Below are 21353 nucleotides of genomic sequence, written 5' to 3'. Positions count from 1 at the left end.
AGTTGATACAGTGTAAGGGAAGATTTATGTCAGAAAGTGAAATAACTAATCAATGGGGGAAATGCAGCTATTAAAATTCAAAAATATAGGGTGCCTGGGTGGCTCAGTGGGTTGAGCCTCTGCCTTTTCAGCTCAGGTCATGATCTCAGGGTCCTGGGATCGAGTCCCACGTCGGACTCTCTGCCTGCCTCTCTGCCTACTTGTGATCTCTGTCTGTCAAGTGGATGAATAAAATCTTTAAAAAAAATTCATAAATATAAACAAAAAAATGGTGCAAAAAAGGAAGCACTTGGCCCACCTCAGGAATGGAAACACCAAATATGGACTTAAACCAAGCCCAGGCTGTGCTAATAATTAGGACGGGAGGCAGGGGAGCGAGACCCCTAGTGGAGATGGGGGTGCACGGCTCTGATTTGAGGGACCGCAAGGCTGCCCGCCCCAAATCCATTTCGGAGCCCTGACCCCAGTGTGGCTGCATTTGAAGAGGGATCCTCCAGAGGAGTCCCGAGGACTGAATGAGGCCGTAGGAGGGGAGCCCCGACCCAACAGAGTCCTCACTCGGACAGAGCAGGGAGCTGCTCCCTTTCCGCACGCCCACAGTGAGACAGCGGCGGTGTGCAAGCCAGACGGGGAGGCCTTGCACAGAAATCTCCCTGCCGGGGCCTTGACCTGGGACTTCCAGCCGCCAGAACTGTAAGAAGTACATGTCTGTTGTTTAAGGCCCTGCACTGCGGCGTCTGGGGGACGGGCTAAGCAGACTCATCTGCGAGCACAGGGCACAGCTGGAGGCGGCCGTCCCGGAAAGGCATGGGGGGTCCGGGGGACACGGACAGCCAAGCTTAGTTATCAGCCTTTTAGTGTTGAGTCTTTCCTTGCCTCCGTACTTTTTTTCATAAAAATTAAAATTAATTTAAAATACTGGTATAGGGGCGCCTGGGTGGCTCAGTGGGTTAAACCTCTGCCTTCGGCTCGGGTCATGATCTCAGGGTCCTGGGATCGAGTCCCACATCAGGCTCTCTGCTCAGCAGGGAGCCTGCTTTCTCCCCTCCCTCTGCCTGCCTCTCTGCCTACTTGTGATCTCTGTCTGTCAAATGAATAAATAAAATCTTTAAAAAAAAAAAAGGGGGCGCCTGGGTGGCTTAGTGGATTAAGCCGCTGCCTTCGGCTCAGGTCATGATCTCAGGGTCCTGGGATCGAGCCCCGCATCGGGCTCTCTGCTCCGCAGGGAGCCTGCTTCCTCCTCTCTCTCTGCCTGCCTCTCTGCCTACTTGTGATCTCTCTGTCAAATAAATAAAATAAAATCTTAAAAAAAGAAAAAAAAGAGTCCAGCTACTGATTTTGGCTCAGGCTGTGACCTCAGGGTCCTGGGATCGAGCTGTATTGGGCTCCCCGCTCAGCGCAGTTTCCTCGGGATTCTCTGTCTCCTGCTCCTGCCGCCCCACGCCACTCTCAAGTGCATGCACTGTCTCTCAAACGAATCAGTAAACGTTTCAGCGTTGGTTCAAGAGAAGACACTGGCCCTGCAGACTGAAGACCAGTTAGTACAGGTCCAGCGGAGTCCACAGCAAGAACAAACGGAAAGCATTCAAGCAGATGCAAGAGCACGAAGCAGATGAGCGGAAGCTGCGGGAGCGCATAGAGAACGCACAGACACCAACCCAAGCACCTGGCCACCTCCGTCCCTCACAGGCCGAAGAGGCAAGTCCAGCTGCTACCAGAAGTCTCAGCGATGGGGGTCCAACTGCCCAGGGGCCGCGCAGGGCATGGCTGAGCCCCACTCTGCGCACAGCCTTGCCCGTGGGCTCGCCAAAGACGCTGAAGCGGTTTATTTTAATGAAGTCAGGCGGCCGGCCTCAGTCCCACGAAGGAACTGAAGAGATACACTGAGCGGGTTCCTCAGATCAAGCACTTCTGGAAAGAACAGGCTCAAAGAGGACCCGGAGAGGCTCGCTCCACTGAGCATCTGCACAGATGGGACGCGGGAAGCAGCGCGGCGCCGACACCCCTCCACACACGGTGTGCGGCCCCGCGCCGGCCCGGCCTGGAGAGAGGCCAGGACACTGCCCCGCATCCGGCCGAGCCACCGCGACACCAGAACGCCCGACCTCCTCATTGCTACGCAGCACCCAGACGGGAGCCAGGACTGCGGAGAAGGCAACAGGGCCAGAGAGAAGAGTCAAACCGAAACCTCCGCGGCACTGGGCGCGAGAACGGGCGGTCCCAGCGGCAGCCGACGGGAAGGTACCGCACCGTTCCGGGAGCTGCTCCCCAGGCCGAGCGCAGGGAGGCCACACTGTCCCAGAACAGCTGCAGCTGCGCGTCGGAGTCCAGGGCGCCGCATCCCCGCGAAGGGCCCCGGGCCCCAGCAGCGCTCGCCAGCCCCTGCAAGACCGTCCCTTCCCCATGCGCCTGTGTCGTGAGACCGGGAGAGAGGCCACGGCGAAGAGGCCCCGGCAGCAGGCGTCCCGCGGGGCTCTGCGGAAGCTGCTGCAGAGCACGAGACCACGGAGTCTTACATGACTGCGGCAGAGCTGAAACGCCTTCAGACAAACCCTAAAACTGTAAGGGCCAGTCCCACCGCACTGACGGGCATTACGGAAGGCTCGAGGCCAGCACAGGCACGTGTCACCGCAGGAGCTCAGGCAGAAGTCCGGGCGCGGCGGGAAGTCCCAACCGAGCTGGAAGGAGGGCGGACGTGATCAGACCTGCCCTTGGGAGAGTCGGCTTGGGCGCTGTGGGGAGGAGAGACAGGGAACTCGAGCGAGGTTCTATACTGGGGACACCCGGGGGGCGCAGTTGGTTGAGCATCCGACCCTCGATCTCAGGTCATGAGTCCGAGCCCCACGCTGAGCTGCGGGAGGGGTGTGGAGTCTATTAAAAAAAAAAAAAAAGGTTCCGTGGCGGCCCCGGAGCAGGCGGTGGGAGCCGGCGCGCACGTGGGCAGCCACCCGCACCCTCTGCGGATCCGGATGCCGGGGAAGGGAGCAGGGATCCACGCTCTGGGGCCCCTCCCAGAGGCCAGAACGACTACGAGAGGACCAGGTTTGGGTGGGGGTTAACACGCCTCCCTGGAAGGAAATACGTCATCAAAGTCTGAACATGTCACCCGCATCTCTGAAGCCACCCGTCGTTCTGACGCCAACTTCGCCAACATGGAGCAGACGACGGGGAGCACGAGAGGAGGAGCCCGGAGAAGAGGCCGGTGTGCGGAGCTACGGCTGCGCGCCGACCGGCCCACTGCCCCCGCGCCCTGCCGCAGACATCCTGTGACCGCCTCCCCAGGCAGGTGCCACTTCACCGACCCCGGGTGCGGACCAGCACGGAGAGACAGCGACTGTCCCGCCACCACGGACCGAAGACTGAGCTCACGAGACACTGCCTGGAGGAGAAGTCATGAGCGAGCGGGCGTGAAGCTAAACCGCAGGCTTCCCGCGCCCGGGCCACCCCGCAAGGCTAGTGACAGGCGCTCCTGACGCGAGAACACCACAGCTGCGGACCAGGACGGGTCCCTCCTCTGAGATCCATCCAGCTGCACAAGTCACACACCTGGAGGAGGACAAGAGACGCTCCCCCGCGTCCGGCCCCTCACGGAGAGGAACGACGAGCGGTACCTCAGGGAGAACCCGACTCTAGAAAGGAGCTGCCCTCCACCACAAGCGGCCTAAACTCGCACAGCGCGGAGCACGGTGGCGCTCCAAGCAGACGGGCCGCACGGGGCCACCACCCCACGGTGCGGGAGGGAGCACGCCCCAGCCGGGCCACCATCACGAGAGCCGCTGCCCCCCCCACTCGGACTCCGTCAGAACCGAGACCAGTCTTACTTTTCTGCCTTCCATGTGCCACCGTGTATCTGGGGCATTTCCTCTTTTTACGTTTCTTCGCTCGGCCTTCGAAGCCTTTACCAGAAGCACAGACGACAAGCCGACAAACGTCCGCACACTTCCTCAGTCGGACTCTGAAGGGACCTTGGGGAGGGAGGGCTGCTTGTCCGCCCGACTTCTCTACTCAGGTTTGGTATTGAAATCCTCTCTACACCCAGCATGGGGCTCAAACGTACAGCCCCAGGGTCAAGGGTCGCACGCTCCGCCCACCGAGCCGCCCAGGCACCCTGGCCGGCGGCCCTGTACATGCTGAGCTGCTCCCGCTGTGAAGGGCATCCGTGATCTACTCTCTGCCAGCACCATACGGACCCGCCCTGACCAGGAGCTCCTCACTGGGCTGGCCCACAGGAAGACACAAGAAAACACCTGAGACCCTGTCCTTGGGGAACTTGTCAGCCAGTGATCAGGGTGAGGGCAGTAAAGACACCAGCAAGCGTCGGGCGTCAAACCCAGCAGCGACTGCTAGATGCAGAGAGCTGAAGGGCTGGGGCCGGTGACCGAGCAGGGCCAGGAGAACGTGCGACAGGCCCTCCCACATAGTCCCGGAACACACCTGGGGGGCCAGGCCACACTTTTTTTTTTTTCCTTTTTAATGAGTCTATTCATGGGACACCGGGGTGGCTCAGTCATTAAGTGTCGCCTTCGGCTCAGGTCCTGATCCCATCAGGATCAGGATGATCCCATCCCTGCATCGGGCTTCCAGCTCAGTGGGAAGTCTGCCCCCTCTCCCTCTGCCTGCTGCTTCCCCTGCTTACGCTCTCGCTCTCTGTCAAAGAAATACATAAAATCTTTAAAAAGAGAGAGAAAGAAAAAGATTCTATTCATTTATCTGAGCGAGCGAGAGCTCATGCACAAGTGGGGGGTTGCAGAGGGAGAGGCAGAAGCAGGCGCCCCGCTACACAATGGGGGCTCAATCCCAGGACCCTGGGATCAGGACCTGACCCGGGGGAAGCACCCCGGCGCCCCCAAGCCTGCGGGCTAACATCTTACAGCACCTGGGCCCTACCACCAAATCACGTCCCTCATCAGAGGACCCTGTCAATTCACGCCAGTTAGAACAGTGGGTGCGAACCACCCAAAGTTATGTTGAGTTCACCGACTATGGCAACAGAGACTCGGAAAATTTGCGCAGAGACACAGAGACCAGAATTTGCATAGAAACATGGAGAGCAATGCGTTCTGGGATCCTTTGGCCCAGGGCAACATGACCCCAGGTAGGCAGGATAAATGCCAAAAAAGGCCAAGGGCACAAGTGTTTTCTGCGCTTGGGCAGAGACTAAATATAACGCTCATTTAACTTTCTACACGTTGGCTGTATGAAGAACAGCCACGTGACCCATGTGTGGCCAAATGAAGGCCGATACTCAGGCCTCCCCTGGGGAAACAGCCTCGCCTGGTTAGGGAGGTTGAACAACACCAGAGAGCACAACGGGGCAGCCCGAGGGTGTCGAACCTACGGGACCAGGACCGCAGGGCTCAGGTTCAGGAGACCCTAAACAAGAGCCCTCCAGACCCGCTTCCCCAGGCAGAATCAATGCTTAAGGGAGGCACCCGCTGCCCACAGGAAGTGCACCCCCAAGAAGATTTCCCGGCCCCTTTGCAGCAGGCAGCACCTGCCCTCCTCAACCCTTTACCTTCCACCCCAACCCACCTCTGGATGACCACGTCCACCACTGGGAGCAGTGGGCCCCTATGTCCCTCCCGGTTTGCCCTACTGGATGCAAAGGCCAGCAGCGCAAGCCCGGGCCGCTGCTCAGAGATGCTGTTGCAATAGTCGGTTCAGAGGCAACAGCACCCCTGGCCACGCAGAGCCAAATGCAAGAGCTCCTTCAGATGCTGGGGGCGGCGTGTTTACGGAGCAGGGGAGCCCGGAGCCCAAGGTCGACACAGCAGCCACCTCCAACCCGCCAGCACAAGTGGCCACGGGAAGGCAGAGCAAAGAGAAGCGGCAGTTTCTCACAGAACTAAACGTGCTCTCACTTATGACCCAGCAATCGCGCTCCATGGTCTTTACCCAAAGGAGGCGAAAACCTCCGTCCACACAAAATCTGCACCACCAGAGTTTACTGTCGCTTCATTAACGATTGCCAGAACCTGGGAGCGACTCCGCCGTCCCTCAGCAGGCGAGGGCTTAAACCCCGTCGTCCACCCACACGACCAGCTATCACTCGGCGCCAAAGAGGAAGGCGCTGCGAGCTACGGGGAGACACGGAGGAACCTGCTGTCACCAAGGGAAAGAAGCCACCGGGAAAAGGCACAGGCTGTGTGATTCCAGCTACGTGACGCTCTGGAAAAGGCAAAAGCTACGTCGGGCAAAAAAAAAAGAAAAGAAAAGGAAAAGCAGTTTCCTCGGGTTGGGGGAAAGGACGGGAGGAAAAGGCAGAACACAGAGACTTTTCCGGACAGTGAAACTAGTCTGTCCCACACGGCGACCATGGTTCCACGTCTCCGCGCCTCCGTCGGGCCCCCAGAGCGCCCAGCGCTGGGCACCAGCCCCAACGGAGAGGCGGACGTTGTGTGGTGATGCCGTGGATGCAGCCCTGTCCGCTGTAACAGACGTGCCGCTCTGGTGAGGGGGACCGATAATGGGCCAGGCTGGGTGTTTGCGGGAGTGGGGGTGATGGGAAGGCTCTGTACCTTCCTCTCGTTTTTGCTGATAACCTAGAACAATGAAGGCTTTAAAAGAAAAGTGGCTGGAGTCCAGATCAAACCACATCTGAAGCTGGCCCTGACTCTGGACTTTTCACGGGACTCAGTCAACCAATCCCCTTCACGGGTTAAGCCGGGACGGGAGGGGGGTGGGGGGGCTTTGCTGTGACTTCAGCCTCCTGCACCCTGACCACACACCCTCAGAGGACAAGTGGAATGAGCGGGACGCCAGGGCCCGTCAGCGCTCGTCAGTGACAACCCTGACATCAGAGATCCTCCACCCACGGAAGGACCACAGGCGACTGCGCAGAACAACGTCCAAGCGCAGGCGGGACGCCCGAGCTCTGGCCCCCTCTGCCACCGGCCCCTGCACGACAGGTCAGAACTAAAACGGGCCACGGTCCTTACACCTCAACCCACTTAAACAAGGGAAGCCAACACAGTCTAATAATTCAAAAGCAACACTTGCTTATTACAAATAGAACAAACCAAAGAAAGAAAAACCAAAATTGCTGCTGAGGACTGAGGACGGAAGAAAGTGCAGGATGGGGCTCGGGATTTTTTTTTTCTTAAGTCGTCTCTACCCAAACTGGGGCTCGAACTCACAACACCGAGATGAACAGTCGCACGCTCCGCCAACGGAGCCGCCCGACTCTGACTTTAGGTTTAAAACCCTGAGTCCTGGCCAGCTCAGGTGGTCGCGTGTGCAACTCAATCTTGGGGTTCTATGCTCGAGCCCTACGCTGGGTGTAGAAAACTACTTAAAAGCAAATTAAAAAAAAAAAAAAAAAAAGACAAAAGGACAGGCAGAAAACAAGCAAGCAGAATGAAGCTCAAAATTGTTTCCCTGAAGCCCAGGACTCCAATTTAATCCCATCTTAAAACTTTTTTTTTTTTTAAAGATTTTATTTATTTATCTGACAGAGAGAGATCACAAGCAGGCAGAGAGGCAGGCAAAGAGAGAGGGGGAAGCAGGCTCCCCGCGGAGCAGAGAGCCCAATGCGGGACTCGATCCCAGGACCCTGAGATCATGACCTGAGCCGAAGGCAGCGGCTTAATCCACTGAGCCACCCAGGCGCCCCCCATCTTAAAACTTCTAATTAAAACATTTTAGGATGGGTTTTAAAACCTGTGTCAGGGGGCACCTGGGGGCCTCAGCTGGTTAAGTGACTGCCTTCGGCGCAGGTCACGATCCCAGACTCCTGGGATCGAGTCTCACAACGGGCTCTCTGCTCTACAGGGAGCCTGCTCCCTCCTCTTGCTACTCCCCCTGCTTATATGCTCGCTCGTGCTCTCTCTCTGTCAAATAAATACAATCTTAGAAAAAATAAAAAATAAAGTAAAATTAAATTAAAACTGCATCAGTGAGTAGCCTTACTTATAATAATTTAGAGGAAGTTCTGCCCTAAGAAGTTTGCTATATCAATAGTGTTTAGCTCAAGACAGTGAGCAAAAGGTGCACAAAAATTACTACAAATGGTGTATCCTGAATCACTTACATGACATTTAAATCATTCAATCATTTAAATGATGCTTAAGCCTTAGAAATGGGGGCGCCTGGGTGGCTCAGTCGTTAGGCCTCTGCCTTCGGCTCAGGTCATGATCTCAGGGTTCTGGGATCGAGCCCCGCATCAGGCTCCCCACTCAGTGGGAAGCCTGCTTCTCCCTCTGCCTCTGCTCCTGCTTGTGTTCTGCTCTCTGTGTCAAATAAATAAAAAGTCTTACAAAAAAAAAATATTTTATCCTCTGTTTATTAGCAAGGAGCCAATTTCTCTACCACTGTAAGCTTGAAGAAACCAGCCAGGTTTTAATCACAGCACGGGAGAGGAGAGGAGAGGATTCTGACTCCCGATTAAGTCAGCGGGTCAAACGATTCCCCGCTTTGACAGTTTCACAGGTCGACGTCCCCAGGAGCAGCTACAGGGAAACGCGTGGAAGAGAGAAGTGCCCCGCCAACACCTGCTAGCACCGGCCAGAGGATCCGACCCGTGCCCAGTACACCCCCAGAACCCAGAGAAAAGAGAGTGAAGACGCAGGCTGCCCGCGCGGAACGAGCCCCCGGCAGCCCCGCCGGTGCCTCCCGAGTTGCAGCGAGACAGGACGCACAAGCACACCACGCGCCCAGCGCACGGGGCACTGTCGCTGCATTCCGCGCCCTCCGCAGAGGGCAGAAGGTCGGCCCCTAGAGCTACATCCTCAGCAGGCCGCCAAGGGCCCTGACAACGTGTCCCATGGCAGCCTCCCCGCCGACACCTCCCCACCTCCGGGAAGAGTCTCAGAAAACTGTCACCAGATACAGCTCCCCTCTGTATCAGCCCCGAAAATGACATGGCTGGAGTAAGCCCGCCTCCCGCGCAAGCGAGTTCAGACGTCACTGCCGGAGGCGACGTCGGGACTTCCGAGACCTCCAAACTAATGACACACGAGGCCATGTATCCCACGCTGCTCTTAACGAAAGGGTCCTCAGCTCACAGACAGGACCAACATTTAACGACAAGCGGGAAGGTGTCGCTTAGCGGTACGAACAGCACAACCCACCCCAGCAGCAGGAGCGCGGCCGCTTGGGGGCGGAGGGACGAGACCGCTCCCTCCCGACACTCTGCCCTCGCCAGTCCTCCAGGTCTCGGACGTGAGCACAGACAGGGATGCCTTGCATCAGACTCACCTGAATTCTCTGCCTTCGCTGTACCGTCTACTTGAGGAGGCCCGCGGGGCGGCCGTCTCCAGAAGTAGCTTCTGTGTGAGCCTGCCCGGGGGAGCAGGGTCTCTGCCACTGTCTTCATCTGGGTCCTGGTCACACTTCCATTCCTCATCTTCGTTCAGGGTGGGCAGGTATCCGGGTACGCCCTTCCCCGTCCCGGACCCAGAGCTCTGGTCACTACAGAGCTTCGGGCTCTCCGAGCCGGTCCTCGTATATTCCAAATAAATATCGGACTTGAGGAAAGAGGGGTAGGTGTTCTCTTCCATGGTGGACTGGATCTCCGTCTGGGCCTGGTCAAACATGGCAGGGTCGATCAGCTGCTTCATGATGCAGTCTTTAATGAAGCTCTTGGTCGCGGGCTTCGTCTGCCGGGACACGATACCCGTGTTGTCGAGGATATACTTGCGGTAGATGGCTTTGGCCAGCTTCAGCCTCTTCTCCTCGTTCGAGTCACAGGGCTCCAGCTTCCGGAAGCCGCTGCAGGCGAACCAGAAATCCAGCAGGTCGGCACAGTCCTCCTGCTTCAGGAAAGTCCGAAACAGGTTTATCCCGTCTTGATCATCCAGTAAGGAGTGCAGCGACTCGGCCCACTTCAAGTACGGCGGGGTGGGTGAGGCGCTGCCCTCAGGCTCGTACCCCAGGTCCAAATCCGAGCGCCTCGGAGTGGCCGCTGAAGTCTCCCCTTTCCCGGAGCAGAAGCTGTAGCTGACGGGCCTGGGGTCTGTGGACACCAGTTCACCCTCCTCGCCAGGCACTGGGGGTCGGGGGGCATCTTCGGTGAAACTTGTTCCAAGGTCCAAAGGGAAACCCTGTTCTTGGATATTCATTTTGGGACTCTGTGCGTCAAGGAACAATGAGCGCGGCACCCTAATACATCAGTACTTACAGCTCCACACGGAAGCAATCTGTCCTGTTGAAACCATTAAGAGGACAAGGATTAGGAAAGGTGGGTCCACAGAAACATGACCACAGAGGTTTTCTCAAGACAAGATTCGTAATGACGCCCTCCCGCTCCAACTCAAAGCCAGAAATTCAGTTTACAGTTTCAATCTTTGGTCGTAGCTTTGTGCTGTTATGAAAACAATTTCTGGGAACTTTTACAACTACAGGAATGCCTCTGGATCTAAAAGATTAGTGCCTGGAGCAGGGAGACGGCCACTACCCTCAGGTCTCCTTCTGTGAGAACATCACCGAGACCAGCAGCCTGGGGACCTCCCATCTCGGCCACAGCCAGTCCTTCCCTGCAGTTTTCCAGGAGGCAGGAGGACTGGAAGAAGAAATGTGCTTCCCAGGCCGCCTGGCCTCGTAGGCCTGGATGAGAGCTGGGTCCTCCCACGTAGGATGAGGGCAGGGCTGCCGTGATACTCAGATACGGAAAGGCAGGCACGTCACACACCACATGCGGGTGGTCGTGCCTGCTCCCCACACTCTCGAGCCCGACAGCCACCGCGTTTTCTGACTACCCCATCGCTTCACGCTCAGTGTGCCTCCTGACAGGTGCAAACACACAGGAGCTGTTCCTTTAACTCTCAGCACACGCTACAGAAACAACTGTGGGCCACCTTCAGCACCTTCGACCAGGGGACCAAAGGACACCCCTCCCCACGTACACAGTGGCCATCTCGCATCCCCAGTGAGGACAATCTTAAAAAATGCTTCACCAGAATGCTGCCTTCAACCAGACTTATAAGCAAAGTGTCCATCTGGGTGAACGACAATTCGGCACTCTGAAGGACAGAGAAGGTACGGAAAAAGAAACCTGGAGCCCAAATGCACTTACACCTCCTAGCTAAGGAAGCGTACAGCTCACAGGACCTACCTCTGCAAGCTTAAAACCAAACTACCAGCGCTCGTAGAGGGTCAGAACTGCAGGGCTGGTGGTTCTGCTGCTGCTGCTGCGACAAGCCTGCCGTAGGTGAAGGGACGTGATCCTGGATCGGGACTCTCCCGGTCTTGGCCCCCCCTGCCGGTTACCCTACAGGAGCTCCCAGAGCCCACCAGCGGAGCGACACTACCCAGCCTGGCAGCCTGCCGGGACCAAAGATCAAGGTGGTCTGACTAGAAACGCGCTGGAGAAAAACATGTCAGGTCCAACTGCCCGGAGCACTGAACACGCCCGACGGAGAAAAATAAAGCCCTGAAACCTGGGACCACCACAAAGGGCAGCTCTCCCTGGCCTCCACTCCACACTCGGGCCAGGGCCTGCATGTAAGCTGCTCTCACCCCTGCACTCTCACGCTGCTCACCCTGCACCTGCCAGCAGCGAAAAGCACCAGACACAGAGAATCGGTCCCAGTAATGGGCCCCAAAGGACATTTCTGCAGCTGACGACTTTTAGCGAAAACCACTGCGTCGGCTGTCGTCTCGGCAGGAACAGCCTGCTTCTTAAGGTCAAGGCCCATGGGCTGAGGCATGGGCTGAGGCACCCTGCCGTCAGGGACCACTTCGACTGCAAAGCTGCTCTCTTTGAGCCTGTCAACGTGAATGAGCACCTGTGGTGTCTTAGCTCCACACCAGCTCACGGATATCTCATAACGCCTTCCCAGGAAGGAGGGCCCACGCCTGGCCCCGTGAGCCCTACCCTCAGAGGCACTCGTTACTTCACCAGCCCCGAGGAAGAACTGAGTCACTGTGCTCCAACGGGAGGTTAATGACAAGTCACTGTCACCTGCTCTCAAGACGCCGCTCTCTGCTGCATCAATCATCAGCAGCAGCCTGACGAAACACCTTCCCGGGACCCCAGCACCTAGCACGAGGTCTTGCAACCGGTAGACGTTGCATTCGTGGACGTGAAGGCAAACGACAATGGTCACAGATGCCAAACATCAGCCCCTCACAGACGCTGAGCGACTGAGCTACAACAGCAGCGGCAACACTCACCATCTAGCCCTTTAAGACAACACCGGGACTGTCTCTAAATCTGCCACCTCAATTCACGTGTGAGCAAGTCCCCTCATCATTTTAAAGTATTTTTCAGTGCCCAGAAGACATAGTTCTTATAACTCACATCTATTTTTGGCTGTCAAGTGACGGAAGACCTCTGCTGTCCCCAGAAGCACGGGAACGCCTCTCCAGATTACGGGCGCTATCGGGACACGCTCTAACTCCTGCGGCCTCCGGGCTCCCACACCGAGGCCCACCGAGCGTTTAGCGTGTACACGAACCTACCACACATAAAGCAGTTCATGTTAACTCGGGGAGAGTCAAATGCCCACGAGCACCGGATCTGGCCCACAGCCTGCAACCACCATCCATAAAAGGGTTCCATAAAAGTTATCTACAGGCCTGATAAGGCATTTAAAATCTCCTCCAGTCACTGCTGCGGCAAACCCCTGGGTACCATGGCTGCCAGCTCCACGCCACACCTGTTTACGCGTTCACGCGTTTCGCTCAAACGTAACTTTTAACTCCTGATTTACGTGGAGTGCGGCAGTCACAGAGCACGACGGACGTTCTCCTGTCCCTTAACTAAACTCTAAAGCGACCAGGGCACGGTTTTACAGTGGAATCCATTCCTTCACCATCTAAGTTCTCAATGACCAACGCGGCCCACTCTTCGGACGCCAGAAACCCAGGACACCCCCACCCCTGCAAATCCCACAGGAACGCTGTATTTTGCATGCCTGTCCGCTCTCGTCCCTGAATGTAAGTTCTCAAAAGTGAAACTCAAATACGGCCCGGGAGGTCAGGTTTAGGCCATGTGTGCTCTGCAGACCCCAGGACGACGTGCGAGCGGGAAGGAGCCCGCAGACACACCGCAAGAGCTCCTCCTCCGCGGGCGTGGAGATGGGCTGGGGAAATCCCGGAAAACTGATGTGTGTTCGTTTCCTCTACTGTCCCCAGCGCTGAGCCGAAAGTTCCCCTGCCCCGGCCCTGCAGCTCTGGCTTCACGCGGGCCTGAATTCCAACCTGTGGGTCGGACGCACAGCGGAGAGCGCCGTGAGTACAAGGCTTCCACCTGAAAGAGCGGAGCCGCTCAGGCCCAAGCACAGCCTGGATCCAGGCTCCGACCGTCTCCGTGGGAGCGCCCTCCTTGGGTTCCAGGCTCCCTCATCCCCACTTTCGGCTGGAGGGACGGGGAAGGGATGCGCCGCTGCCCACCTCTGCCCAGGATCCCCGCGCACACACGCACCCGCGAGGCGGGCCCCAAGCCCACAGACCCATGGGCGTGCTCGGGGGTGCCAGCCTCCTCCAGGAAGGGCGCCCCACACCCTCCCGGGCTCCCGGGTCCTCCTCGCACTCGTGCACGCACCCACAGCAAGGGCGGCCCTTTGCGGAGACAAGCCCGACTTCCCCGGGTGCCCACGGCCCCGCCGTCTCCAGCCCGAGCGCGCAACCCCGCTCTGGCACGCCCGCCCTCACGGCCCCCGGCCCCACGCAGCCCCCAGCTCAGCCCGCGGTCCGCACCGCCCGCTGCGCGCCCCGCGCCGCCCCGCACGCCCCCGGAGCCCGCACCCGCCGAGCCCCTCTTCCGGGTCCCGCGCCCGGCCCGCCCGGCCTACGCGGCCTACAATGGGCGGCCGCACAGGCCCGCGCCCCGCAGGAACGCGCGCCCGGCCCGCGCTACTCACCCGCGGCGGCGGCGGGGCCCCGGCCCGGCTCCCGGAGCGGCGCGGCGCGGCCCATGCGCTCAGCGGCGGCGCGGCCGGCGGGACGGGGCGGGGGCGCGGCCCCGGGCGGCCCCCATCGCAGCGGCGGCGCGGCGGCCCGGAGGCGGGCGCGGGGCAGGCCGCGGGGGAGCCGCCGAGGCCGGCCGTCCGCTCTCACCCGCCTGCACCGGGGGACACGGCTCCGGCCCGACTCCGGCCGGTCCTGCGGCGGCGGCGGCGGCCGCAATCGCTTCCCCGAGCGGGGAGCCCGAGCCCAGAGCGCCGAAGCCCAGGCCGGAGCGCCCCCGCCGGCGCCGCCCGGAAGTGCGGGGGCGGGGCCGGAGCGTGGGGCGGGGCCCGGAGCGTGGGGGCGCGGCCGAGAACGTGGGGGCGGGGCCCGGACAGCGGGGGCGCGGCCGAGAACGTGGGGCGGGGCCCCGGGCGCGAGAACGTGAGGGGGGGCCCGGCGCGCGGGGGCGAGGCCGAAAACGTGGGGCGGGGCCCGGAGTGTGGGGCTGGGCCCGGACGCAGGCGCCTCTGAGCCCGCGGGGCGGGGCCGGAACAGGAACCGCCACCTCAGGCGAGCGGCAGGGCGAGAGCGTGAGGCGGGGCAGGGCCTTGGGGCGGGCTGAGTTGCGGAGCGGATCCCGGAGCCTGAGGCGGGACTCGGAGCGTGTGGGTGGGACACAGACGTGGGGCGGACCGGGAACGCAGGGCGCAGCCAAGAGCGTGGGGCGGGGCCGGGAAGACGGACGTACCCGGAACGTAGGGCGGGGTCGGAGCGGAGGAGCCGTACGGGAAGCGCGGGGTGGGCCGAGAGGGGGCGGGGAGCGAGGGGCGGGGCCGAGAGAGGGGCAGGGCCGAGACCGGAAGCCCGAGCTCTAGGAAGGGCGGAGGGCGTGGAGCCCGGGCCTGGGCGTAGGGGTGGGCCCTGAGCGCGGAGGCGGAGCCAAGAACGGCAAGGCGGGCCTCAAGCGTGGGGCGGGCCCAGCGGAGTGGGCGTGGTCAACTTGCAGATGAGGAGCAGTGCCTGGGGCGTGGGGCAGGGCGGGAGCCCGGGGGTCGACTCCGGGGGTTGAGCCTTAGGCCTGGGCTGTGGCGGGCGGAGACACCCCTTGCGAGGGTCTCTGAGACTGTGGCACTAGGAAGACCTGGTCCGGTGCACCGAGCGGCCAGGCGGCCCCTTTATATAGGCACTGCGAGGCGCACGCCACATTGCAGCCCCTTTCTGCGACCTACACCGGTGTCCAACGCCCCAGGGCTCCCAAGGTCGGCGCCAACAGGCCCAGCCCGGACCCAGCTGGCCTCCCACCCCTTCCGAGGGAGCAGCATGTGCACGGGCGGGCGGAATGGCCAGAGGGACTGGAGACCTCGCTTGGGACCTGCCGGGCCGGCGGTCCACGGAAGGACCCCTCCGTAGCACAGCCGACAGCCGCCCATGACGTTGAAGGAGGCAGCTGTGCAGGAGTCGCATGGTCGCAGGGCAGAGCCAGGCTGACTTGGCGCTGAGCCTCCGGTAACGTCCAGCCCCTCTCTCCGCCAGCGCCCCCCTCCCCCGGGCTGGCCCGGACCATGAGAAGGTGGGCTGGGGCTCCACCGTCCCTCGGTCCCCAGGAGGTCTGGACTCAAGAGCGGGGCACACAGTAGGCAACGGGCCTCCAGTAAATACCGGCTGTCACTTGGGCAGGAGCCCCCACCTCCAGAGAGCTGTGGCCTGGGGCTCCACCCCGCTGGGCGTGCCTGCTCCGTTTCTCCCCGGCGCCAGCCAGAGTCTGGCTAAGGGCGCTCCTTCCTACCACTGCCTTCAGGTCAACTGGCACGGGCCCGCCTGAGAGCAAGGCTTTCCTGTGCCCACCACACTTCCCTCATCACTCTCCCCAGAGCAGCTCCTGCCCACCCTGCAAGCCCCGCTGGCCAACTCCCCGTTGCCACCTCCACTGGCCCCTCCCTGAGGGAAGGATGTGGGCATCAGACATTTATCACTGCCCCCAAGGAATTGCTTCTGGCACCCGCCATCCCTGGCCGCCCATACCCTGTGCTCCGCAGACCATGCTGGGCCCGGCACCTCAAGAAGTGCTCCCAGCAGCCCCCAGGGGATGGGTGTCAGCCACCACATCAACTCCCGGACACGGCTCGCCCTCACTACCCATCCTTCTCTTTCATAATCACAGCAGTGCAGGAGTCCTGGCTCAGGGCTCCGCGAGACGTCCACAACCTCCCAACCAGCTGCCAGCGGATGGCGCCTGCCCGGGATGAGCAGGTGTGGAGGCATGCCAGCCTGCCTCTCTCGGGGCTCCACACAGCATCCACACCCAGGGTTCTGTAGGCATGGGGGGCAGCGAGGGATGAGGACCCCCAGGGAAGCATCCCCAGCCTACTAAGGGCCCAGGCCTCCCAGGGCCACCACCATGCCTCAGGGCAGGCTGGGCAGGGGCTGGCGCTGTCGGTGAGGAGCTACACCACTGAACCCACACTGGCCCCACGAGGGTCTCACCAGTAGGGGCCACTCTCCCCAGCATCTAGCTGGGAGGGCCCGAGGCCCCACAGGGCTGCTCCTCCCCTCCCAACCCCACTCAGCCTGGGCGTCTTAGCGGAGATGAGATGCAGTGCGCGGCCTTCAGGCATAACAGGGTCTGTGTGGGGTGTGGGAGTCTTAGGTGGACTGAACAGACGGCAATAACTCCCAGCCGTTGGCTGTCAGGTCGCCTCCCCAGCCCCAGACGCGGGTCCCCATCGCTTGCCTTGGTTCTGCAGAGCTGCCGCCGTGGCCAGGCCAGGCTCCCAGGCTTGTGTCCATGTCCATCCTCCTCCGGGCCCATGGTGGCAGGTGTCCCCAGGCCCTGGGACCAGAACAGGACCCTGGGGCCCCTGGCTCCTTGGGGCCCCAGCCCTGCAGGGACAGGAAGGGAATCAGAAGGCCTGGAGGAGACGCAGCAGCCCTGCTAGAGCAGGTTACGACTACAGGCATGGGGGGCTGGCTGTCCGAGCAGGGCGGGAGTGGGGCGAGACCAGAGGAGCGAGCTCAGAGAGGCCAGAAGTAGGCCTGCAAGGGAGCAGGGGTGACCTGGCAGGGACTGTGCCAGCCCCCCCAGATATGAAGCCAGACAAAAAGCCACAGGAGCCTCACTTCAGAACGGGTGAGTTCCTCGACGAAGCACCCTCTTTGCACCCTCCCAGTGAAAGGGGTGATGGAGTTTGCCACTAGAGGCTTTGCTGGGATGAACTGTAGAGGGCATGTGGTCAGGCCTTCCCGAAACTACATGAAAAACTTCAGAGCAGAAATGAAATTATTGTCTTCAATGTAGACACAAAACGAACATTTTGAAATAAAGGGAACTTTGAAGGCTTAAACCTGTTCATCCCCTGGGCTGAGGAAGACCGCCCTTAAAAAGTGATTCCAAGGAGCACCTGGGTGGCTTGGTGGGTTTAGCCGCTGCCTTCGGCTCAGATCATAATCTCAGGGTCCTGGGATCAAGCCCCATGTCGGGCTCTCTGCTCAGCAGAAGCCTGCTTCCCCCTCTCTCTCTGCCTGCCTCTCTGTCTACCGGTGATCTCTCTCTCTCTCTCTGTCAAATAAATAAATAAAATCTTTTTAAAAATAAAGTGATTCCAAGAAATCATCCAAGATGCACCAAGGTGGGTGTAGAAGGTACGTCCAGCAGGCCCCGAAGTGCGGTGATGAGAACCAGCGGCAGAGATGGGAGAAGGGCGCCACTTTCCTGTTGTCTTCCTGGGAGAGGAGGACAGGAGGAACATTCCGATTAGGGCTTCTGGAGGGGGACCAGAGTCTCAGGCTAAGTCCCTTCTGGGCTCTCCATGTCCTCCCCCTCTACTCTGTCTACAGGGGTGAGAGGTGGCAGCAGGTGGGCAGGCAAGGCCCTGAAGCGGGAGCGAGGCGTGTCCAGTTCTGACGAGTATGGTGTGGACTCTGCTTTGGATGCGCAGCACGGGTCACGCTGGCGAGCCGCCTTCCTGGCCGCCAGCACAGCCCCCAGGCTCCATTCCTCATCCCGGAGTGTCCTTTCTCCATCAGTTCTGAGCCCGACGGGGAGGGCCAGGTGTTGCTGGTGCCCCATCCCAAGCCCCCAAAAGGATGTAGAGACATCACACTCGGGTCCTGAGACAGGGCACCAAGGAGGAAGCCAGGAGACCACCCAGAGCGGGTGCCCATTCTTGTGAATATAGAAAACGTGCATATAAAGTCAAGAATACAAAAATACAAAAAAAGGAGAACAAATCAAAAATACTATTCCAGAGTATTAATACTAGTTATTGTCGGAGTGCAAGGAGTAGGGGTGGGTTCTGAAGCCTCCTTTATGCGTTCAGGAATGAGCTGCTCCCACGTGACTGTCGTGACTGCGGGGGAACCGTGAGGCTCTGCACCATGTCTCCGGGGTCGCTCCACAGTAACCCCGGGAAGCAAGACGGGTGGGCGAGGATGCTGGGGGACAGGACAGAGCTGACCTGTTGGGCAGAGTCAGGAAGGGTGGTGTTGCTCCACCATGGTCCCAGGACCAGTGAGAAGGTGCCAAATCGAGCTTCCTGGGCCAGCCCAGCTCCCTGTGGACGCTCCAGGCTGGGGCCTCCCTGGGTCCTGACCACACATCAGGCAGGTCCCCCTGCCTCTTTCCTCCTGTGTTTGGCTCCTCTTCCCCTTCACGCCTTGGGGCAGGTGTGTCCTCCAGGCTGGCAGTTGGAGTTCTCGCGAAGCCCTTCGGCTCAGACTGCCTCAGGGAAACACCCGGGAAGTGACCCTGTCCCGAGGCCAAGCCGGGGCAACAGAGGATGAGAGCAGGGCTTTCCCTCAGACGAGCCAGCTCCAGGATCAGCTCAGTGCTGGGGAGACCTGGTGTGACTGTCACCTTCTCCCCTGCTGCTGCATGTCATCGTGTAGCGACTGTCCCTGCTCCTAGGAGCCGTAGTTGGCCGCATTCAGGGCTGGTCACAGGTTGCTGCGCTCTCCCCTGGCCTAGGCGAGAAGGCCCTGCCGCAGAGGCGGCCTGGCAGCAGGCCTGGAGCCCCAGGGAGCGGTCCACACCCATCCCAACTTGGGCCTCACCCCAGGGTCCTAAGGGCTTCCTGTCACTCAGGACATCTTCCCACGCTGCGTCTCTGGAGAATGCTGACCCTGGGGATGCGTCTAGGAGATGGGTAAGCAGGCTCGCGATTGGAGGGCAGTACTTGAATGAGGTCTGGGTGGCCCCTGCCAGCCACAGAGGCCTGGGAGAGAGGAGGGGAGAGCAGCACACCCATCACCAGCCCAGCACCTCTCCAACTTAGGAGCCTCAGGGATATAGGGTGCGGCCAGGACTGACCCAGCTCCTGTCTCCCCGGGGACATGTACCAAGGCTAACACCTCTCCTCTGCAAAGTGACGGTCCTGACCCAACTCCCCTGGCCCCAGAGGCCTGGAGGCCGCCTTCCATCAAGGAGCCTGAGGCTCAGCGGGGAGCCCAGGACTGGCAGGGGCCCAGGTCACAGAAGGAAGGGCCTGCTGGCCTCCCCCGATCCCGACACCGTTTTCCCAGGAATGGAAGTGCCTGCATGGAGGGACCTCAGGGGCCTCACTCCACCTGGAAAAGCAGCAGCCGAAGGTCCAGCTTCCCGGGTGGCCTCAGGTCACTTCCCCTTCTTCTGGTCTTGGGTCTCAGGTCACTTCCCAAGACTTCGGGTCTCGGGCACACCTGCCCTGCCGCAGTACCGACCCCGACACGAGGCCAGCTTCCGCCTTTGTCTTTGCTGCCCCTCACGGAGAACGTCCTTCCCTGACCTGACAGCCCCATCCCGGAAGGCCCCTCCCAGTGTAGGAGCTCAGTGCCTCTCTGCCGGCTGCTGGCTCTCGTTCTCCTTCCACTTGGCATACCTCGTTTAGCTTCCCGAGCCTGTGCAGCCCCGGGGCCCAGAGGCAGCCCCTCGACCTGGTGGCTAGGAGACTCGGTCATGGGGAGCCGGGGAGGTGTCATCCCAAGCCGGCCGGCTGCCTTTGCCCGTGCCCATGCCCACACCCACCAGATCGGCCCCTCGGCCACCTGCCCCCCACTGTGCTGTCCAGAGATGTCTCTCTTGGCTGCCTAGGAGCCTCACAGCCGCTGCAGCCACCGTATAAGTACGTGATTATGTATGCCGGGGTCCCTCCGGCCCTTTGTTGCTGCAGAATCTGTCGTGGCAAACAAAAGTGCACTGGATTAGCCACAGTGGATTAAAAGATTTGCTTCCCAGAGTTTACCTAAGAACCCGGCAATCGTGCCGACGGAGGCTTTGAACCTCGGGACATGCTCGCCGGGCCATCTGGGAGCTCTCGGCCTCTGCGGGCAACGGGACAGCGGTCGGGGTGATGAGGGCCGGCGGCTGCCTGTCCTCACCCTCCACTCTGCCCGTGGCCAGGCCTGTGCTCTGGCCAGGCCCATTTGGGCCAAACTTGGAGGCGACACCAGATTGTAGGGGAGGGTAGAAGAGACCCGGGTGGGGGAAAAAGGCCCAGCCGGGACCGACTTCCCGAGGGCCCAGTGCCCAAGGCCAGGCGTGGGCAGCGGGGACCGGGCCTGGCGACACTCAGCTGCCCCCCGCGGGCACACCCACACTGGCACGCAGCAGCAAGGACGGGAGCAACATGGAGGGTGGCCGTGGCGGGTGGGTGACTCGCCAGGCTTCTCCACCGCGCTGCAGCACACGGCCCACTAGTGCGGCCCCGCGGTGCACGTTCCTGCACACGCACGCACTCACACGGACACACACACACACACACACTCACAAGCATGTCCCCTTTGATCTCCAAAGGACACTCCATTTACGAGCCCCTCATCGCAGCTGGCTTTTCGGGGCCTGTCCGCTAACCTCCCGAGTAACGGGATTTGGCACCTCTGATCCATCTCGGTCTGGCCGCTCCCCGGTACAGGTGGACATTTTTTTCCTTTCTCACATTTTTCTTGCCTTTAAAAAAAAAAATACTCCCTAAACGGCTCTGACTTGACATGGCCTGTAGCCCAGGCCTGTGGGGCCGGGCCGGGGGCCAGGTGGCCAGCTCGCCGAGCGCCTGGCCGGCTGGGGGTCTTTGATGCCGTCTCCAGGGGAAATCCGAGTGAAAGACACGGGAGCACGGTTTTCGGGACCGACGGTGCGGTGGGATTCATCCTGCCTCGCGCGGTTCCCTTTGTCTCTCTCCCCGTGACCCTTGTTTGGGCCGTCTGGGGAGAGGGTCCCAGGCTGAGGGTCGGGTGCGGACATGGGTGCGAGCGTGCGCGGGAGGGTGCAGAGGGCAGGGGGGCTGAGGGCAGGGCCCCAGCCTTAAGAACAATGGGCAGCAGGGAGCACATCCACCTGTCCGCCCGCTCATCTGTCCATCTGTCAGCCCGCCCGGCTTACCTCACCTGCCTGGCTCCGTGTGCCTGCTCGCGCCCCACCATCCCGCGGTCCGCCATGATGGGCTTGGCCGTCTGTCTGAGCACTTTCAGTCACTCCAGGACGCGGGTCCCTGCTCTTGGCCACTGTGTGGCTGGGAGGAAGAAGTGTGACTCTGGGCTGCAGCTCGGGCTCC

General features: G+C 60.6%; 1 protein-coding gene across 2 annotated transcripts in view; it reads right to left on the bottom strand.

Moving 5' to 3' along the window:
* Positions 1-13849, bottom strand: part of AXIN1 (axin 1) — a 55444-nt gene extending 41595 nt beyond the window's left edge. Inside the window, exons 1-2 of one of the 2 annotated variants that reach the window (XM_045993147.1) lie at positions 13803-13849; positions 9196-10141 (exon numbers count right to left, since the gene is read on the bottom strand). In XM_045993147.1, the coding sequence (XP_045849103.1) occupies positions 9196-10058 (863 nt within the window). In that variant the 5' untranslated portion in view covers positions 10059-10141; positions 13803-13849. Of the gene's footprint in view, positions 1-9195; positions 10142-13802 lie in introns of those variants that run through there. The other variant, XM_045993148.1, reaches the window with a different exon arrangement.
* Positions 13850-21353: the final 7504 nt, after the last annotated feature.

The sequence above is a fragment of the Meles meles genome, chromosome 21 (assembly GCF_922984935.1).
Source record: "Meles meles chromosome 21, mMelMel3.1 paternal haplotype, whole genome shotgun sequence".
Classification (NCBI taxonomy): Eukaryota; Metazoa; Chordata; class Mammalia; order Carnivora; family Mustelidae; genus Meles; species Meles meles.
This window is presented reverse-complemented; position numbering and strand designations above follow the sequence as displayed.